At 33.3% G+C, this 20653-nt stretch overlaps 1 protein-coding gene across 5 annotated transcripts in view; it reads left to right on the top strand.

Annotated features, from left to right (window-relative positions):
* Nucleotides 1-20653, top strand: part of LOC131947753 (titin) — a gene marked incomplete at its 5' end in the record, with an annotated part of 410194 nt that overhangs the window by 101726 nt on the left and 287815 nt on the right. For all 5 annotated transcript variants that reach the window (XM_059309048.1, XM_059309047.1, XM_059309046.1 and 2 more), the window contains 1 exon segment: nt 13705-14433. In XM_059309048.1, coding sequence (XP_059165031.1) covers nt 13705-14433 — 729 coding nt within the window.

Below are 20653 nucleotides of genomic sequence, written 5' to 3'. Positions count from 1 at the left end.
GTTGTAGACTTTGAGAAACCTCAAGAAGTTGAAGAAGTTCAGGAAGAAGTTGAAGCTCCTGTTCTGAAAGAAACAGTGGAAGTGGAAATTGACCAGCCCACTGAAGAAATAATTGAGGTTTACAAAGAAACTACAACTGTAGAGAAAGAAAAGCCTCAAGAAGTGGAAGAAACTGTGGAGGAAATTGATACTGCAACATACCAAGAAACTATTGAATTTGATATCAAGCAGTCTACAGTTGAAGAAACTGAAGTTCACAAAGAATCCATCACAGTTGAATTTGAGAAACCTCAAGAGGTAGAAACTGTTACCGAAGTAACAGAAATAACTTCCACTGAAGAAACTGAAGAGGTTGAGACTGAACAACCCAAAGAAGAAATTGTTAAAGAAGAAAGAGATGTTATAGTTGTAGACTTTGAGAAACCTCAAGAAGTTGAAGAAGTTCAGGAAGAAGTTGAAGCTCCTGTTCTGAAAGAAACAGTGGAAGTGGAAATTGACCAGCCCACTGAAGAAATAATTGAGGTTTACAAAGAAACTGTAACTGTAGAGAAAGAAAAGCCTCAAGAAGTGGAAGAAACTGTGGAGGAAATTGATACTGCAACATACCAAGAAACTATTGAATTTGATATCAAGCAGTCTACAGTTGAAGAAACTGAAGTTCACAAAGAATCCATCACAGTTGAATTTGAGAAACCTCAAGAGGTAGAAACTGTTACCGAAGTAACAGAAATAACTTCCACTGAAGAAACTGAAGAGGTTGAGACTGAACAACCCAAAGAAGAAATTGTTGAAGAAGAAAGAGATGTTATAGTTGTAGACTTTGAGAAACCTCAAGAAGTTGAAGAAGTTCAGGAAGAAGTTGAAGCTCCTGTTCTGAAAGAAACAGTGGAAGTGGAAATTGACCAGCCCACTGAAGAAATAATTGAGGTTTACAAAGAAACTATAACTGTAGAGAAAGAAAAGCCTCAAGAAGTGGAAGAAACTGTGGAGGAAATTGATACTGCAACATACCAAGAAACTATTGAATTTGATATCAAGCAGTCTACAGTTGAAGAAACTGAAGTTCACAAAGAATCCATCACAGTTGAATTTGAGAAACCACAAGAGGTAGAAACTGTTACCGAAGTAACAGAAATAACTTCCACAGAAGAAACTGAAGAGGTTGAGACTGAACAACCCAAAGAAGAAATAGTTGAAGAAGAAAGAGATGTTATAGTTGTAGACTTTGAGAAACCTCAAGAAGTTGAAGAAGTTCAGGAAGAAGTTGAAGCTCCTGTTCTGAAAGAAACAGTGGAAGTGGAAATTGACCAGCCCACTGAAGAAATAATTGAGGTTTACAAAGAAACTATAACTGTAGAGAAAGAAAAGCCTCAAGAAGTGGAAGAAACTGTGGAGGAAATTGATACTGCAACATACCAAGAAACTATTGAATTTGATATCAAGCAGTCTACAGTTGAAGAAACTGAAGTTCACAAAGAATCCATCACAGTTGAATTTGAGAAACCACAAGAGGTAGAAACTGTTACCGAAGTAACAGAAATAACTTCCACTGAAGAAACTGAAGAGGTTGAGGCTGAACAACCCAAAGAAGAAATTGTTGAAGAAGAAAGAGATGTTATAGTTGTAGACTTTGAGAAACCTCAAGAAGTTGAAGAAGTTCAGGAAGAAGTTGAAGCTCCTGTTCTCAAAGAAACAGTGGAAGTGGAAATTGACCAGCCCACTGAAGAAATAATTGAGGATTACAAAGAAACTATAACTGTAGAGAAAGAAAAGCCTCAAGAAGTGGAAGAAACTGTGGAGGAAATTGATACTGCAACATATCAAGAAACTATTGAATTTGATATCAAGCAGTCTACAGTTGAAGAAACTGAAGTTCACGAAGAATCCATCACAGTTGAATTTGAGAAACCGCAAGAGGTAGAAACTGTTACTGAAGTAACAGAAATAACTTCCACTGAAGAAACTGAAGAGGTTGAGACTGAACAACCCAAAGAAGAAATTGTTGAAGAAGAAAGAGATGTTATAGTTGTAGACTTTGAGAAACCTCAAGAAGTTGAAGAAGTTCAGGAAGAAGTTGAAGCTCCTGTTCTCAAAGAAACAGTGGAAGTGGAAATTGACCAGCCCACTGAAGAAATAATTGAGGATTACAAAGAAACTATAACTGTAGAGAAAGAAAAGCCTCAAGAAGTGGAAGAAACTGTGGAGGAAATTGATACTGCAACATACCAAGAAACTATTGAATTTGATATCAAGCAGTCTACAGTTAAAGAAACTGAAGTACATGAAGAATCCATCACAGTTGAATTTGAGAAACCACAAGAGGTAGAAACTGTTACGGAAGTAACAGAAATAACTTCCACTGAAGAAACTGAAGAGGTTGAGGCTGAACAACCCAAAGAAGAAATTGTTGAAGAAGAAAGAGATGTTATAGTTGTAGACTTTGAGAAACCTCAAGAAGTTGAAGAAGTTCAGGAAGAAGTTGAAGCTCCTGTTCTCAAAGAAACAGTGGAAGTGGAAATTGACCAGCCCACTGAAGAAATAATTGGGGTTTACAAAGAAACTATAACTGTAGAGAAAGAAAAGCCTCAAGAAGTGGAAGAAACTGTGGAGGAAATTGATACTGCAACATACCAAGAAACTATTGAATTTGATATCAAGCAGTCTACAGTTGAAGAAACTGAAGTTCACGAAGAATCCATCACAGTTGAATTTGAGAAACCACAAGAGGTAGAAACTGTTACTGAAGTAACAGAAATAACTTACACTGAAGAAAATGAAGAGGTTGAGACTGAACAACCCAAAGAAGAAATTGTTGAAGAAGAAAGAGATGTTATAGTTGTAGACTTTGAGAAACCTCAAGAAGTTGAAGAAGTTCAGGAAGAAGTTGAAGCTCCTGTTCTCAAAGAAACAGTGGAAGTGGAAATTGACCAGCCCACTGAAGAAATAATTGAGGTTTACAAAGAAACTATAACTGTAGAGAAAGAAAAGCCTCAAGAAGTGGAAGAAACTGTGGAGGAAATTGATACTGCAACATACCAAGAAACTATTGAATTTGATATCAAGCAGTCTACAGTTGAAGAAACTGAAGTTCACGAAGAATCCGTCACAGTTGAATTTGAGAAACCACAAGAGGTAGAAACTGTTACTGAAGTAACAGAAATAACTTCCACTGAAGAAACTGAAGAGGTTGAGACTGAACAACCCAAAGAAGAAATTGTTGAACAAGAAAGAGATGTTATAGTTGTAGACTTTGAGAAACCTCAAGAAGTTGAAGAAGTTCAGGAAGAAGTTGAAGCTCCTGTTCTCAAAGAAACAGTGGAAGTGGAAATTGACCAGCCCACTGAAGAAATAATTGAGGTTTACAAAGAAACTATAACTGTAGAGAAAGAAAAGCCCCAAGAAGTGGAAGAAACTGTGGAGGAAATTGATACTGCAACATACCAAGAAACTATTGAATTTGATATCAAGCAGTCTACAGTTGAAGAAACTGAAGTTCACAAAGAATCCATCACAGTTGAATTTGAGAAACCACAAGAGGTAGAAACTGTTACCGAAGTAACAGAAATAACTTCCACTGAAGAAACTGAAGAGGTTGAGACTGAACAACCCAAAGAAGAAATTGTTGAAGAAGAAAGAGATGTTATAGTTGTAGACTTTGAGAAACCTCAAGAAGTTGAAGAAGTTCAGGAAGAAGTTGAAGCTCCTGTTCTCAAAGAAACAGTGGAAGTGGAAATTGACCAGCCCACTGAAGAAATAATTGAGGATTACAAAGAAACTATAACTGTAGAGAAAGAAAAGCCTCAAGAAGTGGAAGAAACTGTGGAGGAAATTGATACTGCAACATACCAAGAAACTATTGAATTTGATATCAAGCAGTCTACAGTTGAAGAAACTGAAGTTCACAAAGAATCCATCACAGTTGAATTTGAGAAACCACAAGAGGTAGAAACTGTTTCCGAAGTAACAGAAATAACTTCCACTGAAGAAACTGAAGAGGTTGAGGCTGAACAACCCAAAGAAGAAATTGTTGAAGAAGAAAGAGATGTTATAGTTGTAGACTTTGAGAAACCTCAAGAAGTTGAAGAAGTTCAGGAAGAAGTTGAAGCTCCTGTTCTGAAAGAAACAGTGGAAGTGGAAATTGACCAGCCCACTGAAGAAATAATTGAGGTTTACAAAGAAACTATTACTGTAGAGGAAGAAAAGCCACAAGAAGTGGAAGAAACTGTGGAGGAAATTGATACTGCAACTTACCAAGAAACTATTGAATTTGATATCAAGCAGTCTACAGTTGAAGAAACTGAAGTTCACAAAGAATCCATCACAGTTGAATTTGAGAAACCACAAGAGGTAGAAACTGTTACCGAAGTAACAGAAATAACTTCCACTGAAGAAACTGAAGAGGTTGAGGCTGAACAACCCAAAGAAGAAATTGTTGAAGAAGAAAGAGATGTTATAGTTGTAGACTTTGAGAAACCTCAAGAAGTTGAAGAAGTTCAGGAAGAAGTTGAAGCTCCTGTTCTGAAAGAAACAGTGGAAGTGGAAATTGACCAACCCACTGAAGAAATAATTGAGGTTTACAAAGAAACTATAACTGTAGAGAAAGAAAAGCCTCAAGAAGTGGAAGAAACTGTGGAGGAAATTGATACTGCAACTTACCAAGAAACTATTGAATTTGATATCAAGCAGTCTACAGTTGAAGAAACTGAAGTTCACAAAGAATCCATCACAGTTGAATTTGAGAAACCACAAGAGGTAGAAACTGTTTCCGAAGTAACAGAAATAACTTCCACTGAAGAAACTGAAGAGGTTGAGGCTGAACAACCCAAAGAAGAAATTGTTGAACAAGAAAGAGATGTTATAGTTGTAGACTTTGAGAAACCTCAAGAAGTTGAAGAAGTTCAGGAAGAAGTTGAAGCTCCTGTTCTGAAAGAAACAGTGGAAGTGGAAATTGACCAGCCCACTGAAGAAATAATTGGGGTTTACAAAGAAACTATAACTGTAGAGAAAGAAAAGCCTCAAGAAGTGGAAGAAACTGTGGAGGAAATTGATACTGCAACATACCAAGAAACTATTGAATTTGATATCAAGCAGTCTACAGTTGAAGAAACTGAAGTTCACGAAGAATCCATCACAGTTGAATTTGAGAAACCACAAGAGGTAGAAACTGTTACCGAAGCAACAGAAATAACTTCCACTGAAGAAACTGAAGAGGTTGAGACTGAACAACCCAAAGAAGAAATTGTTGAAGAAGAAAGAGATGTTATAGTTGTAGACTTTGAGAAACCTCAAGAAGTTGAAGAAGTTCAGGAAGAAGTTGAAGCTCCTGTTCTGAAAGAAACAGTGGAAGTGGAAATTGACCAGCCCACTGAAGAAATAATTGAGGTTTACAAAGAAACTATAACTGTAGAGAAAGAAAAGCCTCAAGAAGTGGAAGAAACTGTGGAGGAAATTGATACTGCAACATACCAAGAAACTATTGAATTTGATATCAAGCAGTCTACAGTTGAAGAAACTGAAGTTCACGAAGAATCCATCACAGTTGAATTTGAGAAACCACAAGAGGTAGAAACTGTTACTGAAGTAACAGAAATAACTTCCACAGAAGAAACTGAAGAGGTTGAGGCTGAACAACCCAAAGAAGAAATTGTTGAAGAAGAAAGAGATGTTATAGTTGTAGACTTTGAGAAACCTCAAGAGGTTCAGGAAGAATATGAAACTTCTAAATTTGAAGTAACAGCTGACGTTCAATTTTCTTCAGAAGTTACAGAATCTGCTGAGCTTCATGATAACCAAACAGATGATGAATTTGAAGTAATTGAAGTTTCTGAAGAAGTTACTTCTGAATTTTCAGTTGGTGAACACTATGAAAAACCTGTTGAAGACACAGATTTTGTTTTTGTCCAAAGTGAAAGTCCAGACACCACTGATTATGTTGAAGTATCAGATACTAAAGGTAATGATACATTAGAAGTAGCATTAGATGTTACAGACAATTCAAAACAGTTAAATGAAACTGATGACACTTTTGAATTTATTGAGTCAGTAAAAGAAGAAATAATTAAGCAATTTTTTTCAGCTGATGTTTCTGAAAGCATAGAGGATATTGAAACAGAATTCAACTTTGAAGAAGTGTCCAAACCTTTGGATGTTCACTTAGAAGAGGAAGGAAAAGAAACCGAACCAGTTATTGAACAAGTAGAAGATGATAGAATGAAGCCAGTATTTTACACCACACTTAAAAATATTGCAGTGACTGAGTCAGCACGTGTAGAGCTACAAGTAACATATTTTGCTAAACCAGCTCCAACAGTTACTTGGTTATTAGATGACCAAGTAATAAAATCTTCTACTGAATTCCAAATTTCTACTTCTGAGACTAGCAGTGTCTTGAGTATACCTGAGATTTTCCCAGAAGATGAAGGTATTTATAAGGTTGTTCTGGAAAATGATGTTGGCAGAGCAGAATCTGTGGCCAGTATAACTGTTCAATGTAAGTTGTCTTTAAAATTTCTGTCTTTAAATGTAATATCAATGTATAAACACTTTTATCACCATTGTTCAATTAAGCATAAGATAATTTCTTCAAATAACCTATCCTGTAAATGAGTATTTAAGCCCCATAAATGAGTATAATTTGCCAGTTTTGAAAGAAAATACCCCGAGCTTTCTAATTCAATTTTTTTTTACATTATTGTTAACCACAAAATCTTTTAACATAGCATGCAATGTGTAAGTCTAGTTTGTGTTTTCTTCAAATGTAACAATAAAGCTCTTGTCAACCAGATTGTGTTTTGATTTTTTTTGTATTAGTAATGAGATTTTTTTCCCCAGCTTTTTAAATCCGCCAGACAGACATATAAGTTTTCTTAAATAAAGCATTTGATTGAATTGGATGCATTTATGAAAACTAAGTTAATATCAGTCTTTTTTTCAGCTGTAATAGAAAAATTAAAAAATGCCTAGTTTTTAATATTCGTATGTATTTTTTTCAATTACCAGCAAAAAGCAAAAGCATTGAACAACCAAAAGAGGTTGTCACTGAAACTGTTACTCTGGCTACTTCAGCCAAGGAGGAAGTTACTGAAGAGATAACAAGTTTAGATTTTGAGATTGAAATCAAGCAAAAAGAAGTAGAGGGTAATGAGAAAGTTAACAAGCTTTTTATTAATATACATTAGAATGAATCTTTTAACATACGAACCAGTTTTAAAGTTAGATGTTGTGGTTTATTTAAAATACAACAAGCATTTGTCAACTAATTACTTTTATTAAAACTATTGACAGAAGTATCTGCTGTATTTATTGCTCCAGAAGAAAAACCTGATGTTCCAGTTGAAACTGAAACCCCATTTGAACCTATAGAAGCTCCCCGTTTCACTCAGACTCTCCAGAAAGAACTTGTTGTGTTCGAGGGCTCCAGCATAACGCTTGTATGCTTTGTTGTTGGCAAGCCTATGCCTACTGTTACCTGGTTTAAGGTAAGAAGCAACAGTTTTATAGTTCATTTTCCCATCACTTCTATAGAGAATAAACAGATGATAAGAATCATAAGTTTTTTAAAATATTGATTTAATTAATCAATTTTACTTTTTAGGAGGAGGAAGAAATTACACTGAATAAACGTTACATTTCAACTTATGAGAATGGAAAATGTACACTGTTCATTGAAAATGTAACTCTTGATGAAGAAGCAGAGTTTATCTGTAAAGCAACCAATGAAGCCGGATCAACTACCACCTATGTGGATATTTTCGTAGAAAGTAAGAAACATAATTTTTTCTATTTAATTTGCCAAACACTTTGTTAAAAAAGAGGATTTGAGAAAGCTTTTGGAACTGTTAAGCTTATTAGAATCTGAAGCACAATATTAAGATAAAATAATATTAATGTTTATTTAAAAAATGATATGAAATAGTTTATCATTTAAAAGTCAAATTATTACTCTAAAAAAAATTTAAGCAGGAAAATCACCAGCACATATTTAACAACTATATGGGTTATAAAATGTTTTTTAATGATAACATTAGCTTTAAAAAATAAAACACAACATAGTCCTGATTTGAGTAAAAAAAAAAACATTAATGCAAACTATATAAGTTGTAATAGCTGTAGATGTTATACTTTTCTTTTTAAATGTATGAATAATAAATCCATTTGCAGATTCAGATGTAATGTCCCTTTCTTTTTACAGTAATTCATATTTTCAAACTAAACCTTTTTTTTCATTTTTACAAAAATCATTGAAAATATTTTGATATCATAAATATTTTTAAAATGCATATTTAAAATTTTAAAAATATGCTTCATTCGGCATGTTTTATCAACTTTGCATTTGATCTAATATGTTGTTTTAGTTGATCTAAAAAGCACTTCTTTACACATATAGCTAACACAGTGTACCATTTTTGAACTGTTAATGAGTGGTGCGTATAAGAGTGAGTCACATGTAACTAGCTTACTGTTTAAGTTTTCAAATATTTTTTAAGTTAATTGTTTTACAGTTGTGATATCTTAGTTTATATTTATTAGAAGGTAGATATAATAATATATTTTTTTTACAGTTTCTTCAAGCTTCATTTTTATTTTATACTCTGCTAACAAAAATAATAATTATTCTTTTTCAATAATCACATTTCATTTTTATGTCTTTGCATGTGAACAGAATGTGGCAGCCCTTTGAGAACTCTAGTGAGAGAAGAGCACTATCGCATGGAAATAGAACTAGAGATTCACTGGCGCAGAAGAAAACCGCCACAAGCTTCTGACTCTAATGCTAAAACCCTAGAAAAATGTTGCAATTCTGATGAAAAATTAAATTTAGGAAACAATCAGCAATCACAATTAACAAATAGCTCTCTTCTTAGTGAAGTAGTTTCAGATAAAAATGAATTTGTGAATGAGATACAAAATATATCATCTAGTTCAGTCTCCACTTTTAAAACATTATCATCATATAAAGATGGAAACATTCCAGAATCAAATACTCTTAGTAGCACTGACCCTTTGTGTGATATGTCACATTCCTTTAACATTAATACAAGAAAAAAATTTAATTTAGTTTCACAAAATTTTAAATGTAATTCTAATATAATGTCATTCAATTTATCTGAAAAATCAGTTGATGACAACAGCATTGAAAACTTTCAAGCTATTAGGCACAAACAATAATTTACTAACAAGAATGTTCCTGTTTTAATGCACATTTAAAAACATTTTGTGTGATTCAACCAATTTTTTTTTAAAACTTGCTTCCCAAAAATTCAATTTTTTTAAATTAAAAAAGTCATTGTTATAGAGATCAAAAGAGCTTGTACCACTGAGATACTTGTAGCATGCTGTAGTAATTTTTAAAGGATTGAGTTCCATTAGATGGAGCAGTGCCTTTTATTTTTACTCCTTACTAGTATTCAATTTCTTAACTTTCCATTGTGGGAAATGACATTAGCACATAGATTTCTCCTCTTGAATTGGTAGATGCATATTTTAGGTAAGAGTTATTTCTTCTTTGCTTAGCTGCTTGACAACCAAACAGCAATTGACATTCTAACAAAAAAATGTTATGTATTTTTACTTTTTCACTGTATAGCTAAGTGTACAATGGAGCATTGTAAAAATGAAGGAACTGCTCCATCAATTCAGGAGGAAGTTAGGAGTTGCAAACACCTTATTCCAAGATCCCAGACATTGTCACATATGCAATCATTCAACAGTTCTTATGAGAATTTCATGGTGTTAGTAGGTGGGAGGGAAGGTGGCGCGGATGGTATGGATGATGGAAGCATGAAAAACATACTACACTTAGTTCTGGCAGTTATATTATTATTAAGGTTAATTTGTTTTGTACTGGATCTTAGCTTCAGTTGGTTTTCTTTTTTGACATTTTCTTAAAAGTTTTACTTGGATCTACAAAATGTTTAAAACCTAATATACCCTCATTAGTTTTTACAACATTTTGAAACTAAAAAAATAAAAAAATTCTGTTATCAACAGTGTAGTATTATGGCAGCAATTATCATGAATGAAAGAATGAACGTTATACAAAAGGATGTAAATTTGATAAAATATTTGAAAGCTTTTAAAAAGTTTTATTTTTAAATGCTAATGCATTCATTACTAAGACCAATATTTCACAGCATGTACATTGTGTTATTAGCATTATATTAATTGTTTGAAATGTTGCACATTTTATCATAAATTAATTTTATTACTTTGTGGGGCTTGACAGATTATAACATTGAAAATGTAACAATATTTGCCTTATATTGAATGTTGGCTGTGCTAAATTGTTTGCCAAATTGTAAAAAGCAATTAAGTTTGCTAAGCCCTCGATGAATGACTTTTTAGTTATTAAGCACGGGTTGTTATATTTAGTTTTGGACAATGTGAGCAACCAACACAGCAGATTTTTTCCCTGAGTGCCCTCCTCTTTAAATAAACAAGTAGAAATTAGCTTATTTAATTCTTTTGTGTGCATTTACTTTATTTCACATCCCTAATAACAAATTTGTCTATAGACTGTTTTATTTATTTTAAAAAGTATTGCTAAAGTGTTTGATAGCACCTTTGATGAAACCCTCACTTTTCAATGATAGAATCAGTGTATTTTTTCCCCTGATAATTTTGCCGTTTTGGTTGAGAACTTGATAGTTTTTGTTTTAACATTACTTGGGTGAGCAAAGTGCCAATTGTTTATTAAAGTCATATTAGCATTGTTGATTGTAAGTTACCTAACTGAGCAGCTACTTACCAATTTCACACTTTTAACTCTTGTTATGGACTGTCTTTCCTTAAAGACACATTTATGCTTTTAAACTGTCTTTGCATTGTTTTGCAAAAAAATAATAATTCAAAAGTTGTTTATTTTGATTTTTAAGGTATCAATAAAATCAATTTAAATTACTTTTCTCTCATGTTTTTGATTTTGGTTTTTGTTTATAATGAAAAAAAAAACAGAAGTCGTCTACTCAATTTCACAAAAAGAACAAAAACAAATTATTGCATGTTATTTTATATAATGTGTGAGATTGTCTAAGTAAGCATGCTCTTATTCCAACCAATCTTTTTCTATCAAATAGTTTAGTGTGTGCAATTTAAAAAAAATAATCAAAATTCCAATTATGTTAATTTATAAAAATGAAACTTTGCTCACTCATCACCTCCCTTGATGTTGTTTTGTGCACTTTCATTTGCTACCAGTTTGTAGATAAGTTGTCACATTTTTAAACTTCACTTATATTATTTAGATTAAAAGGCAAAAGCATTTTTTGATTTGTATAATAATTTTTTTTAGCGCTTTTTAAAAGGTACTTTTTCTTGCTAGTTAAAAGAATTTTTTAATGTAATGATGAGAAGCACTTAATAAGTTTTAAAACACTTTCTCTTCTTTACTTTTATCTGTATACCTTTGGGATGTGATATCGTTATTGACTTTTGCTTTTTGTTATATGATACTTACTGGGTGATTTTTAATGTCAGTGACAAAAGTAATATGTATGTAATTTTTTAAAAAGTAAAGATAATAGATTAAATGTTTAAGTATGTTTACAGTTTACTTTAATGAGAAATATTTATTCTTAGACGTTTTTTATTTTATTTTATTTTAAATATTCAAGGACATTTCTCAATTACAGATACTTAAAATGATATTTTTCTTTGTTTTCTCTAATTATTGGTCATGCAGATTAATGTTATATTTATCTTACACAATTCTATATTTAGTAAATCTGTCATTAACAATGAAACTTTTATTTCCTAAAAATTCACTAACTAAGCATGATTTTCTCCCTCCCAAGATAGGTTGCATTACTAGACCTGCAGTATGACTGATGCATGCAACTGCAAAACTGGACTTGATGAGTATTGTAAAATGATATTTCTAATAATGAAAAATCTGTTTTCTTATTAAATTAAGTTACATTAAGATGTAACTATTAGAAAAACTTTCTAAATTCAATGTTTTAAAATTAATTACTTAATGTTCTCTTCACATATTTTACATTAAATGCCATTAAAAGTTTAATTTTAATTGAACACTGGATATAATAATCAATAATAACATCAACTATAGGTAGACAGTAATTTTAGCATGAAACAACTTAACTGCTTGCCTACTAAATAAAGATTGAAATAATTTAAAAACAAATATTCACCAGTCACAAAATAAAATACCATGTGCAATTTATAAACAAAGGTAATAACAAAAATTCAATACATTAATAAACCTAAAGACATGCTGAGTAATTAACAACAAAAATGTATACTGATTATTAAAACACTATTCCAGTAATGTCACTTTTTTCTATTTTACTGTTTGAGAAAAATTTTCAATCAAACAAGCTGTTGAGAGATTTACAAAAAAAAAACTTCATTTTAATTTTTAGAGTAATATTTATTTTTCACCTGGAACAACCTGAAGATAGTTGTGAATCCATCCATCCTGTTTCTGACATACAAAATATCATTTTTTAGGAGATTATACATACAAAATAAACCACACATAAATTATTTCACTTTTGTGATGGTAATGTGCACAAAAACACAATAATATATTAATAATTATAACCTAAAACAAAGTACATAACAAATTCATTTTTTGAACAAAAAAGAAGGAAAACAACATTCGATATGCCTCTATTTAAACAACACAAAAAGGCTTAGCTAAAGTAATAAATTCTTGACATCATTTTCTTTTCAAACTTCCTATTTAATAATCACATCACTAATAGTAAATTTGAATCAATGAAATACTTTACCATTGACAATTATTGAAACAAAATTGCAATGTAACCTTTTTAAAAGTTATACAGCTTAAAAGCATAAAAAATATACTAATATTTATTTTGGCAATAAACTCATTAAAATTTACATATTCAAAATGGTTGTTAAAAATACATAGATTTTAAAAACCCTTAAATGTTAACAAACATTTTTTACATCAGGCATTAGTTTTTCTCTGGTTACTTATATTGGTCAATTAGTAATGTAAGATTTTTTACATGCATAAATAGCATGAGCCAGTCAGCAAAAACTAAAAAAATAAACCAAACAGACTTTAATAGTTTAGGAATTAAAAGGTAATATTGTTTTTTTTAACACCACCATAAACACATTATATTAATATACTATCTCATTAATTTAATAGTTCTTATACAAAAATGACAGAAGTCATTTAATTATATTCTAACATTCTTAGAAGTTTAGGATTTTGTAATCAAATTGACTACTTGTGAAAAAAGAAAGGATGCACAAACACTTCAGCTGGGTTCATTTGAAATATATGTAAAATAATACAGCATACAAGATGCAATTAAACTGTGTGATTGCTAAACAGTTATGTAAAATATTTTTAAAAAATCAATTTCCTTCATTGTGCTTGAATTGGTCCAAAGTTATTTGACATTTATGCTCCTAGTCTAGTTGGAGCTTTGATCTTTAACAACACTTTTTTCTCTACAGGTTGAATTGGTGTCTGCATTCCAAACAAGTTTCAATCAATATTTTATAACAATTTTTTACAGGAAATATTTGAACTTTCATTTAATGAAAGTATAATGATGGCATTATACGTTTTCTCTTTTATTGCAACAATATTCATGTTTTCTAATTTGATTTCAACAAACAATTTTCCGTATTTGCGTTCCATTTAAAATAAAACAACTGTTAAAACATTCTTACATATTTTTTCTGTGATTACAAAAAAAATAGAACCAGAAGAGCTCAGAGCACCCTCAGCTGAGATTGAAATCCCCACAGAGGAAAAGCCTGAGGAAGAGCAACCACTGACGGAGAGTTTGGAATTTACATCGTCTGAGGTTATTACCACAGAAACCATTATTGATCACATCAGTGATATCAGAGAGACGGAGGAAGCTTCCACTACCCCAGAAATCTCTGCGCTGGAGGTCACACAGATTGTACCCGTCGAGATTTCTCAAGAGGAACAAAAACCGCGCGAAGATGTAACTGCAGAAGTAGACTTTGAGGCACCTGCCCCAGTAACATCCACAACTGTTGATGCCTTTGAAAGCCTGATCAGTGAGATTGAAGAAGCTATCACTGAAGAATCCACCATATCAGTTTCAGAGGACGTCGACAAAGAGCTCAAACCAACAACAACAGAAGAAACTTTCGAAATCATTGAGGAAGTCGGACAGAAGCCAACATTTGTAAAGGAACTTGAGAGCGTAGAGGCCACAGAGGGCCAGCCAGTACGTTTCGAAGTGGTGGTCTCTGGTGAACCCATGCCAGAAATCTCTTGGTTTTTAGACGGTGAAATCATCAGAGAGTCGCCAGTTTACAGGATTGAACCTGGCCCTGAAGGTCATTGCTCTCTTATTCTACCCGAGTCCTTCCCAGAAGATGAAGGTGAATACGAATGCCGTGCCACTAATATCTATGGAACTGTTTCTACTAAAGCTGACCTATATGTTCAAGGTAAGAAACTTTTATCTGCCTTAATATTATATAACATGTTTCTTTTCCAATATTTTGACAGCCATGGTATCTCCTTTTTCAGGTTTTTTTTCATCTAGAAATACTGAATAAATAATAATTTTTTTTTACACTTAACACCACGAATTCCAGAACCTTTCGAAAAAAAAAACAACCTAGAAGTTAATAATCAAAGTTGAAAATGAACCCTAATTGAATAACTAACCACTATCATTTGATTTAAAATCATCTTGATTGTTTAAGAAACATTTACTATGTTGATTTCATTTGTTTCATATAATTTTTTTTCCAATTTTAACAAATGGAATGTCTAAGTGCTCATTCCAATTTATATTGTTACCTTGATATATTACCTAATCTTCCATCACCAAAGGATTTTCCTCTGACAAGGAGGGTCAGAAAGGTCTATCAGAAGAGGATAAGCCAGATAGTGAGATAACTCAGGAATTATCACCACAAGAGAACATAGGGCCCTCTGATCTCTCAGAATATCTTGATACCAAACTAACACTTTTACAAAATAGGGAAGACATAGATACTAATTGTGATAAGAATAAAGAAGGGGATCATGACTTGAGTCATTTTAAAATATCAGAAAAAACTTTGATTCCAGAAGATGAGAAAGATGAACAACACCATTCTAATATTGATGCAGATAAACAATTACCTTTAGATTATTCTGCAGATAATGTTGTTGAATCTGAAGATAAGCCAAAACCAGATGTTGAATCTGAAGATAAGCCAAAACCAGATGTTGAACTTGAGGATAAGCCAAAACCCAGAGTTGAATCTGAAGAACAATTAACACCTGTTGTTGAACTTGAGGATAAGCCAAAACCAGATGTTGAATCTGAAGATAAGCCAAAACCAGATGTTGAACTTGAGGATAAGCCAAAACCCAGAGTTGAATCTGAAGAACAATTAACACCTGTTGTTGAACTTGAGGATAAGCCAAAACCAGATGTTGAATCTGAAGAACAACTAACACCTGTTGTTGAATCTGAAGATAAGCCAAAACCACATGTTGAATCTGAAGATAAGCCAAAACCAGTTGTTGAATCTGAAGATAAGCCAAAACCAGATGTTGAATCTGAAGATAAGCCAAAACCAGATGTTGAATCTGAAGATAAGCCAAAACCAGATGTTGAATCTGAAGATAAGCCAAAATCAAATGTTGAATCTGAAGATAAGCCAAAACCAGATGTTGAATCTGAAGAACAATTAACACCTGTTGTTGAACTTGAGGATAAGCCAAAACCAGATGTTGAATCTGAAGAACAAATAACACCTGTTGTTGAATCTGAAGATAAGCCAAAACCAGATGTTGAATCTGAAGATAAGCCAAAACCACATGTTGAATTTGAAGAACAATTAACACCTATTGTTGAATCTGAAGATAAGCCAAAACCAAATGTTGAATCTGAAGAACAATTAACACCTGTTGTTGAACTTGAGGATAAGCCAAAACCAGATTTTGAATCTGAAGAACAACTAACACCTGTTGTTGAATCTGAAGATAAGCCAAAACCAGATGTTGAATCTGAAGAACAAATAACACCTGTTGTTGAATCTGAAGATAAGCCAAAACCAGATGTTGAATCTGAAGATAAGCCAAACCCAGATGTTGAATCTGAAGATAAGCCAAAATCAAATGTTGAATCTGAAGATAAGCCAAAACCAGATGTTGAATCTGAAGAACAATTAACACCTGTTGTTGAACTTGAGGATAAGCCAAAACCAGATGTTGAATCTGAAGATAAGCCAAAACCAGATGTTGAATCTGAAGATAAGCCAAAACCAGATGTTGAATCTGAAGATAAGCCAAAACCAGATGTTGAATCTGAAGATAAGCCAAAACTAGATGTTGAATCTGAAGATAAGCCAAAACCAGATGTTGAATCTGAAGATAAGCCAAAACCAGATGTTGAATCTGTAGAACAATTAATACCTATTGAGTATTCTGAGAAACAGCAAGCAAACATTATTGAACATGAGGAACAGTTATCACTTTTTGCTGAAAATCAGAAACAACCAGTTGGTTCAGAGTCTCAGAAACAAACAACATCTGAAGTTGAATTTGATGAAAAGACAAGCACATTGGGTGAAGAAGATCAGCCAGCAAATATCAAGGAATCTAAACAGTTGGCCATAACAGATTATTTAGACAAACAGTCTGAAATATATGACACTTTTGTTGATGAAATGGAAAATGAGCAATCGATTTCAGATGAATCTGAGGAATGGCAATCTACTGTTGACGAGCCTGAGGAAAGGTCAACAATTAAAGACAAATCTGAAGAAATGCCACTCACTGTTGATACAGATACACCTGAGCAACAATTGGCAGCTGCAGATAGGTTGAATGAGCAGATAGAAGCTACAGATACAATCAATCAGTGGCCAATTGTAGTTGAATCTGGGGATCAACCAGAGGGTACAGACATAGATGAGGAATGGCCAATTTTAATTGAAACTGAGGAACAGCCAACAGCTACAGATAAATCTGAGGAACATCGAACAGCTACAGATAAACCTGATCAATGGCCAACCCTAGTTGGATCTGAAGAACAACCACAAGCTACAGAAAAATGGTCCATCATGATTGAATCCATTGAGCAGCCAGCAGCAACAGATACAGCTGAGGAACAACCAGAAGTGGGCATGGACGTATCTGAGGAATGGCCAATTATAGTTGATGCTGAGGAACAGCCAGAAGTTATAGACAAATCTGATAAATGGCCCATCATAATTGAATCTGAGGAACAGCCAACAGCTACAGATAAATCTGAGAAACAGCCAACAACTACAGAGGAACAGCCAACAACTACAGATAAATCTGAAGAACAGCCAGCAGCTACAGATAAATCTGAGGAACAGCAAATAACTACAGAGGAACAGCCAACAGTTACAGATAAATATGACGAATGGTCTATCATAATTAAATCTGAGGAACAGCCAACAGCTACAGATAAATCTGAGGAACAGCCAACAGCTAGAGATAAGTCTGAAGTACAAAGAGAAGGTTCAGACATATCTAAAGAATGGCCAGTTATAGTTGAAGCTGAGGAACAGCTACAAGCTACTGAGAAATGGCCCATCATAGTTGATTCAGAGGAAAAGCCAACAGATAAATCTGAAGAACAACCAGGAGGTACAGACATACATGAGGAATGGTCAGTTGTAATTGAATCTGAGGAACAATCTACTTTTCCAGATAAGTCTGATATACAGGCTGATAAATCTGAAGAACAACCTGAAGCTAAGGATAAATTTGATGAACAGTCAGCAATTGATGATAAATCTGATGAACAACCTGAAGCTAAGGATAAATCTGATAATCAGCCAGCTATTGCTGATAAATCTGATGAACAACCTGAAGCAAAGGATAAATCTGATGAACAACCTGAAGCAAAGGATAAATCTGATGAACAGCTAGCAATTGCTGATAAATCTGATGAACAACCTGAAGCAAAGGATAAATCTGATGAACAGCTAGCAATTGCTGATAAATCTGATGAACAACCTGAAGCTAAGGATAAATCTGATGAACAACCTGAAGCTAAGGATAAATCTGATGAACAACCTGAAGCAAAGGATAAATCTGATGAACAACCTGAAGCAAAGGATAAATCTGATGAACAGCTAGCAATTGCTGATAAATCTGATGAACAACCTGAAGCAAAGGATAAATCTGATGAACAGCTAGCAATTGCTGATAAATCTGATGAACAACCTGAAGCTAAGGATAAATCTGATAAACAGCCAGCAATTGAACTAACTTCTGGGTTACCACAAGAAACAATTGAATCCCAAGATGTAAATAATACTAAGCCTCTAGGAGTTGTGGTTACAGAAACTGTCAGTGTTTCAATAACAACAACTAAATTAACCACAAGCCATAGTATCATATCAGAGGTCATCCCTAATTCAAATATTGGAAACACACTATTATTTAGTACACGTCAAACTGACCGTGAGGAGGAAAGCAAAGGTAAATCTGATGACATAGATGAGCTTACACATGCTGATGATGAATATTTGTTCTTAGTCTCCCCAAAACAACGCTCAAAATCCCCTGAACAGATTGAGGTTACAGTTTTGAAAAAACCACAAAGTAATGATATTGACGCACCAGCTGAAGCTGTAGGACTTGAGATTTCTATTAAGAAAACAAAATATATGGAGATTACTGACTATGATATCAATGAAATCAATGCCACCACATACAAAAAAGATTTATTTTTTGAGCAATCTGATTTCTCATTACCATCTGTAGATAGAGTAATGTGTGACAAAAGGGAAAAAGATGACACTGATATATTGTTTGAAAATGTCAGCTTTGAAAATGTTGAGCCTACATCAGATAAATCAGAGGAGTTAATAAGTGAAGAGATAAATGATTTGATTTTAGAAGACATGGACATTTTGGCAAGTATTCCTATTCCCAGTCTTCCAACACAACCAGACTTCGAAGATATGGAGATTGAACATTATATGAAAGCTCAAGAAGAATTATTCCTTCAGCAAGAACCTTCACCAGGTAAACCTTCAATTGACAGAGTTTACATTGAACCTATACCTAGCAATAATGATGAAGATTCTATTTATTTAAATGAAACTGGTGCCCCACTTCATGAAATTATAGTCCTAACAAGAGAAACAATTAATAAAGACAAAAAAGAAACTGCTAATGAAGAGATGATAAATGTAGTTACGGAAAGCAAACAGCCAACAAAAGCACCTTTAGTCAGCATCAATGTGTCTCTTGATGAAGAAAAAGCAGAGAGAATTCTTAGAAAAATTTCTCAACAGCCTGAGCTAACAACAGTCACAACAACTCTCAGGGAAAGTAATGTCGTGTCACCAGATTATGAAGAGTTCTCAACCCTTACGTCTAATTCAAGTCAAGAGCTATTTGAACTGTATAATAGGCCAAGAAAAGAGTCAACACCTTTACCTGAGGGAAGATCTCGCCGTGCTTCATGCATTAGAAGAAATTCAGAGATTGTTATTCAAGAATCTGTATTTACCAGGCCAGAAAGTGAAAAGTCAGATGAAACTGAGAATGTAAATGAAGAAGATGATACTATTTTGCAAATTAACATCTCTTTTGATGGTCTTAGGCAGAGGCTTGGAGCAGAAACAGTACCAAAGTCAGTTGAGAGAAGAAGATCAGTGTCAAGGAATTTTGAAATTGATGAAGATTTAGATTTAAGTACAAAGGAAATGTCACCTTTCTTGGAGTCTCAGTCTTCATCAGCACATGAGGAAGATGGTATCAACAAAAGAAAGTTAAGCGACCTCAAAATTCCTCTTTTGCAAGTCGAGGAAGATTCTGATGATGATGAGCATGAAGAAACAGTTCTAGAAGTAGCTAATATGGTAACTGTTACTGTAAAATCAGAAAAGCATACTAAGACCATCTCTGATATAAGCATTAAAATTGCTGCCAAAGATTTTAACCTAGGTGCCAGTAAACTTGGAGGATTGTTGGCATTACCTGAAATTCTTGCAGGAAATTTCACTAAGTTTTCACAACCTCAGGAACATGATGAAGGAACTTCAAAGAAAGATGTATGGAATCAAGACTTGAAAGATGTCAAAGTGAAAGAAAATTTGAATGAAGATCTAGTTACTAAATCTGAGCCAGTTACAGAAGCGGACATTAACTCTGACAGTCTACAAGAAACAGAAATGAGCAGTAATGAGATTGAAGAGCATGCTGCCACTGCAGATCTGACACCAAATGCTGATCAAATTACTCTTGACAGATCTAGAAATATCCAACAAACAGAAACACTGAAAGAAACATCTTTTCAAGAAAACAATTGCTACCAAGAACATTCTGTAGAGGAAATATGTCGTCACGAACCTGACTTTAAAAACATTGACAAAGGTTCAAATGCGAAAAAAGAAACTCATGAGGTTGAAACCTTAGGTCAAGAAACTCCTGCTGACCAAGAACACACTGAAACATTAATATCTAATAAAGATTACTTTACAGACTTGGAACCTGGAAACAAAACAGTTGAAAAGTTAGTGTCACCAATAGACAATTCTGTAAATATTCTTCCAACTGATGATGTAATTGAATCTTTGGCAACATTTTCTGCTCCCTCTGAAGATGTTGAAGATGGAAATGAAGTTGAAAAGGAAATGCAGTCAACTAGCTTCAACCAAGTATTAGAAATAAAAACAGAAG

The sequence above is a fragment of the Physella acuta genome, unplaced genomic scaffold (assembly GCF_028476545.2).
Source record: "Physella acuta isolate Inbredline_101_S28 unplaced genomic scaffold, ASM2847654v3 ptg000606l, whole genome shotgun sequence".
NCBI lineage: Eukaryota > Metazoa > Mollusca > Gastropoda > Physidae > Physella > Physella acuta.
This window is presented reverse-complemented; position numbering and strand designations above follow the sequence as displayed.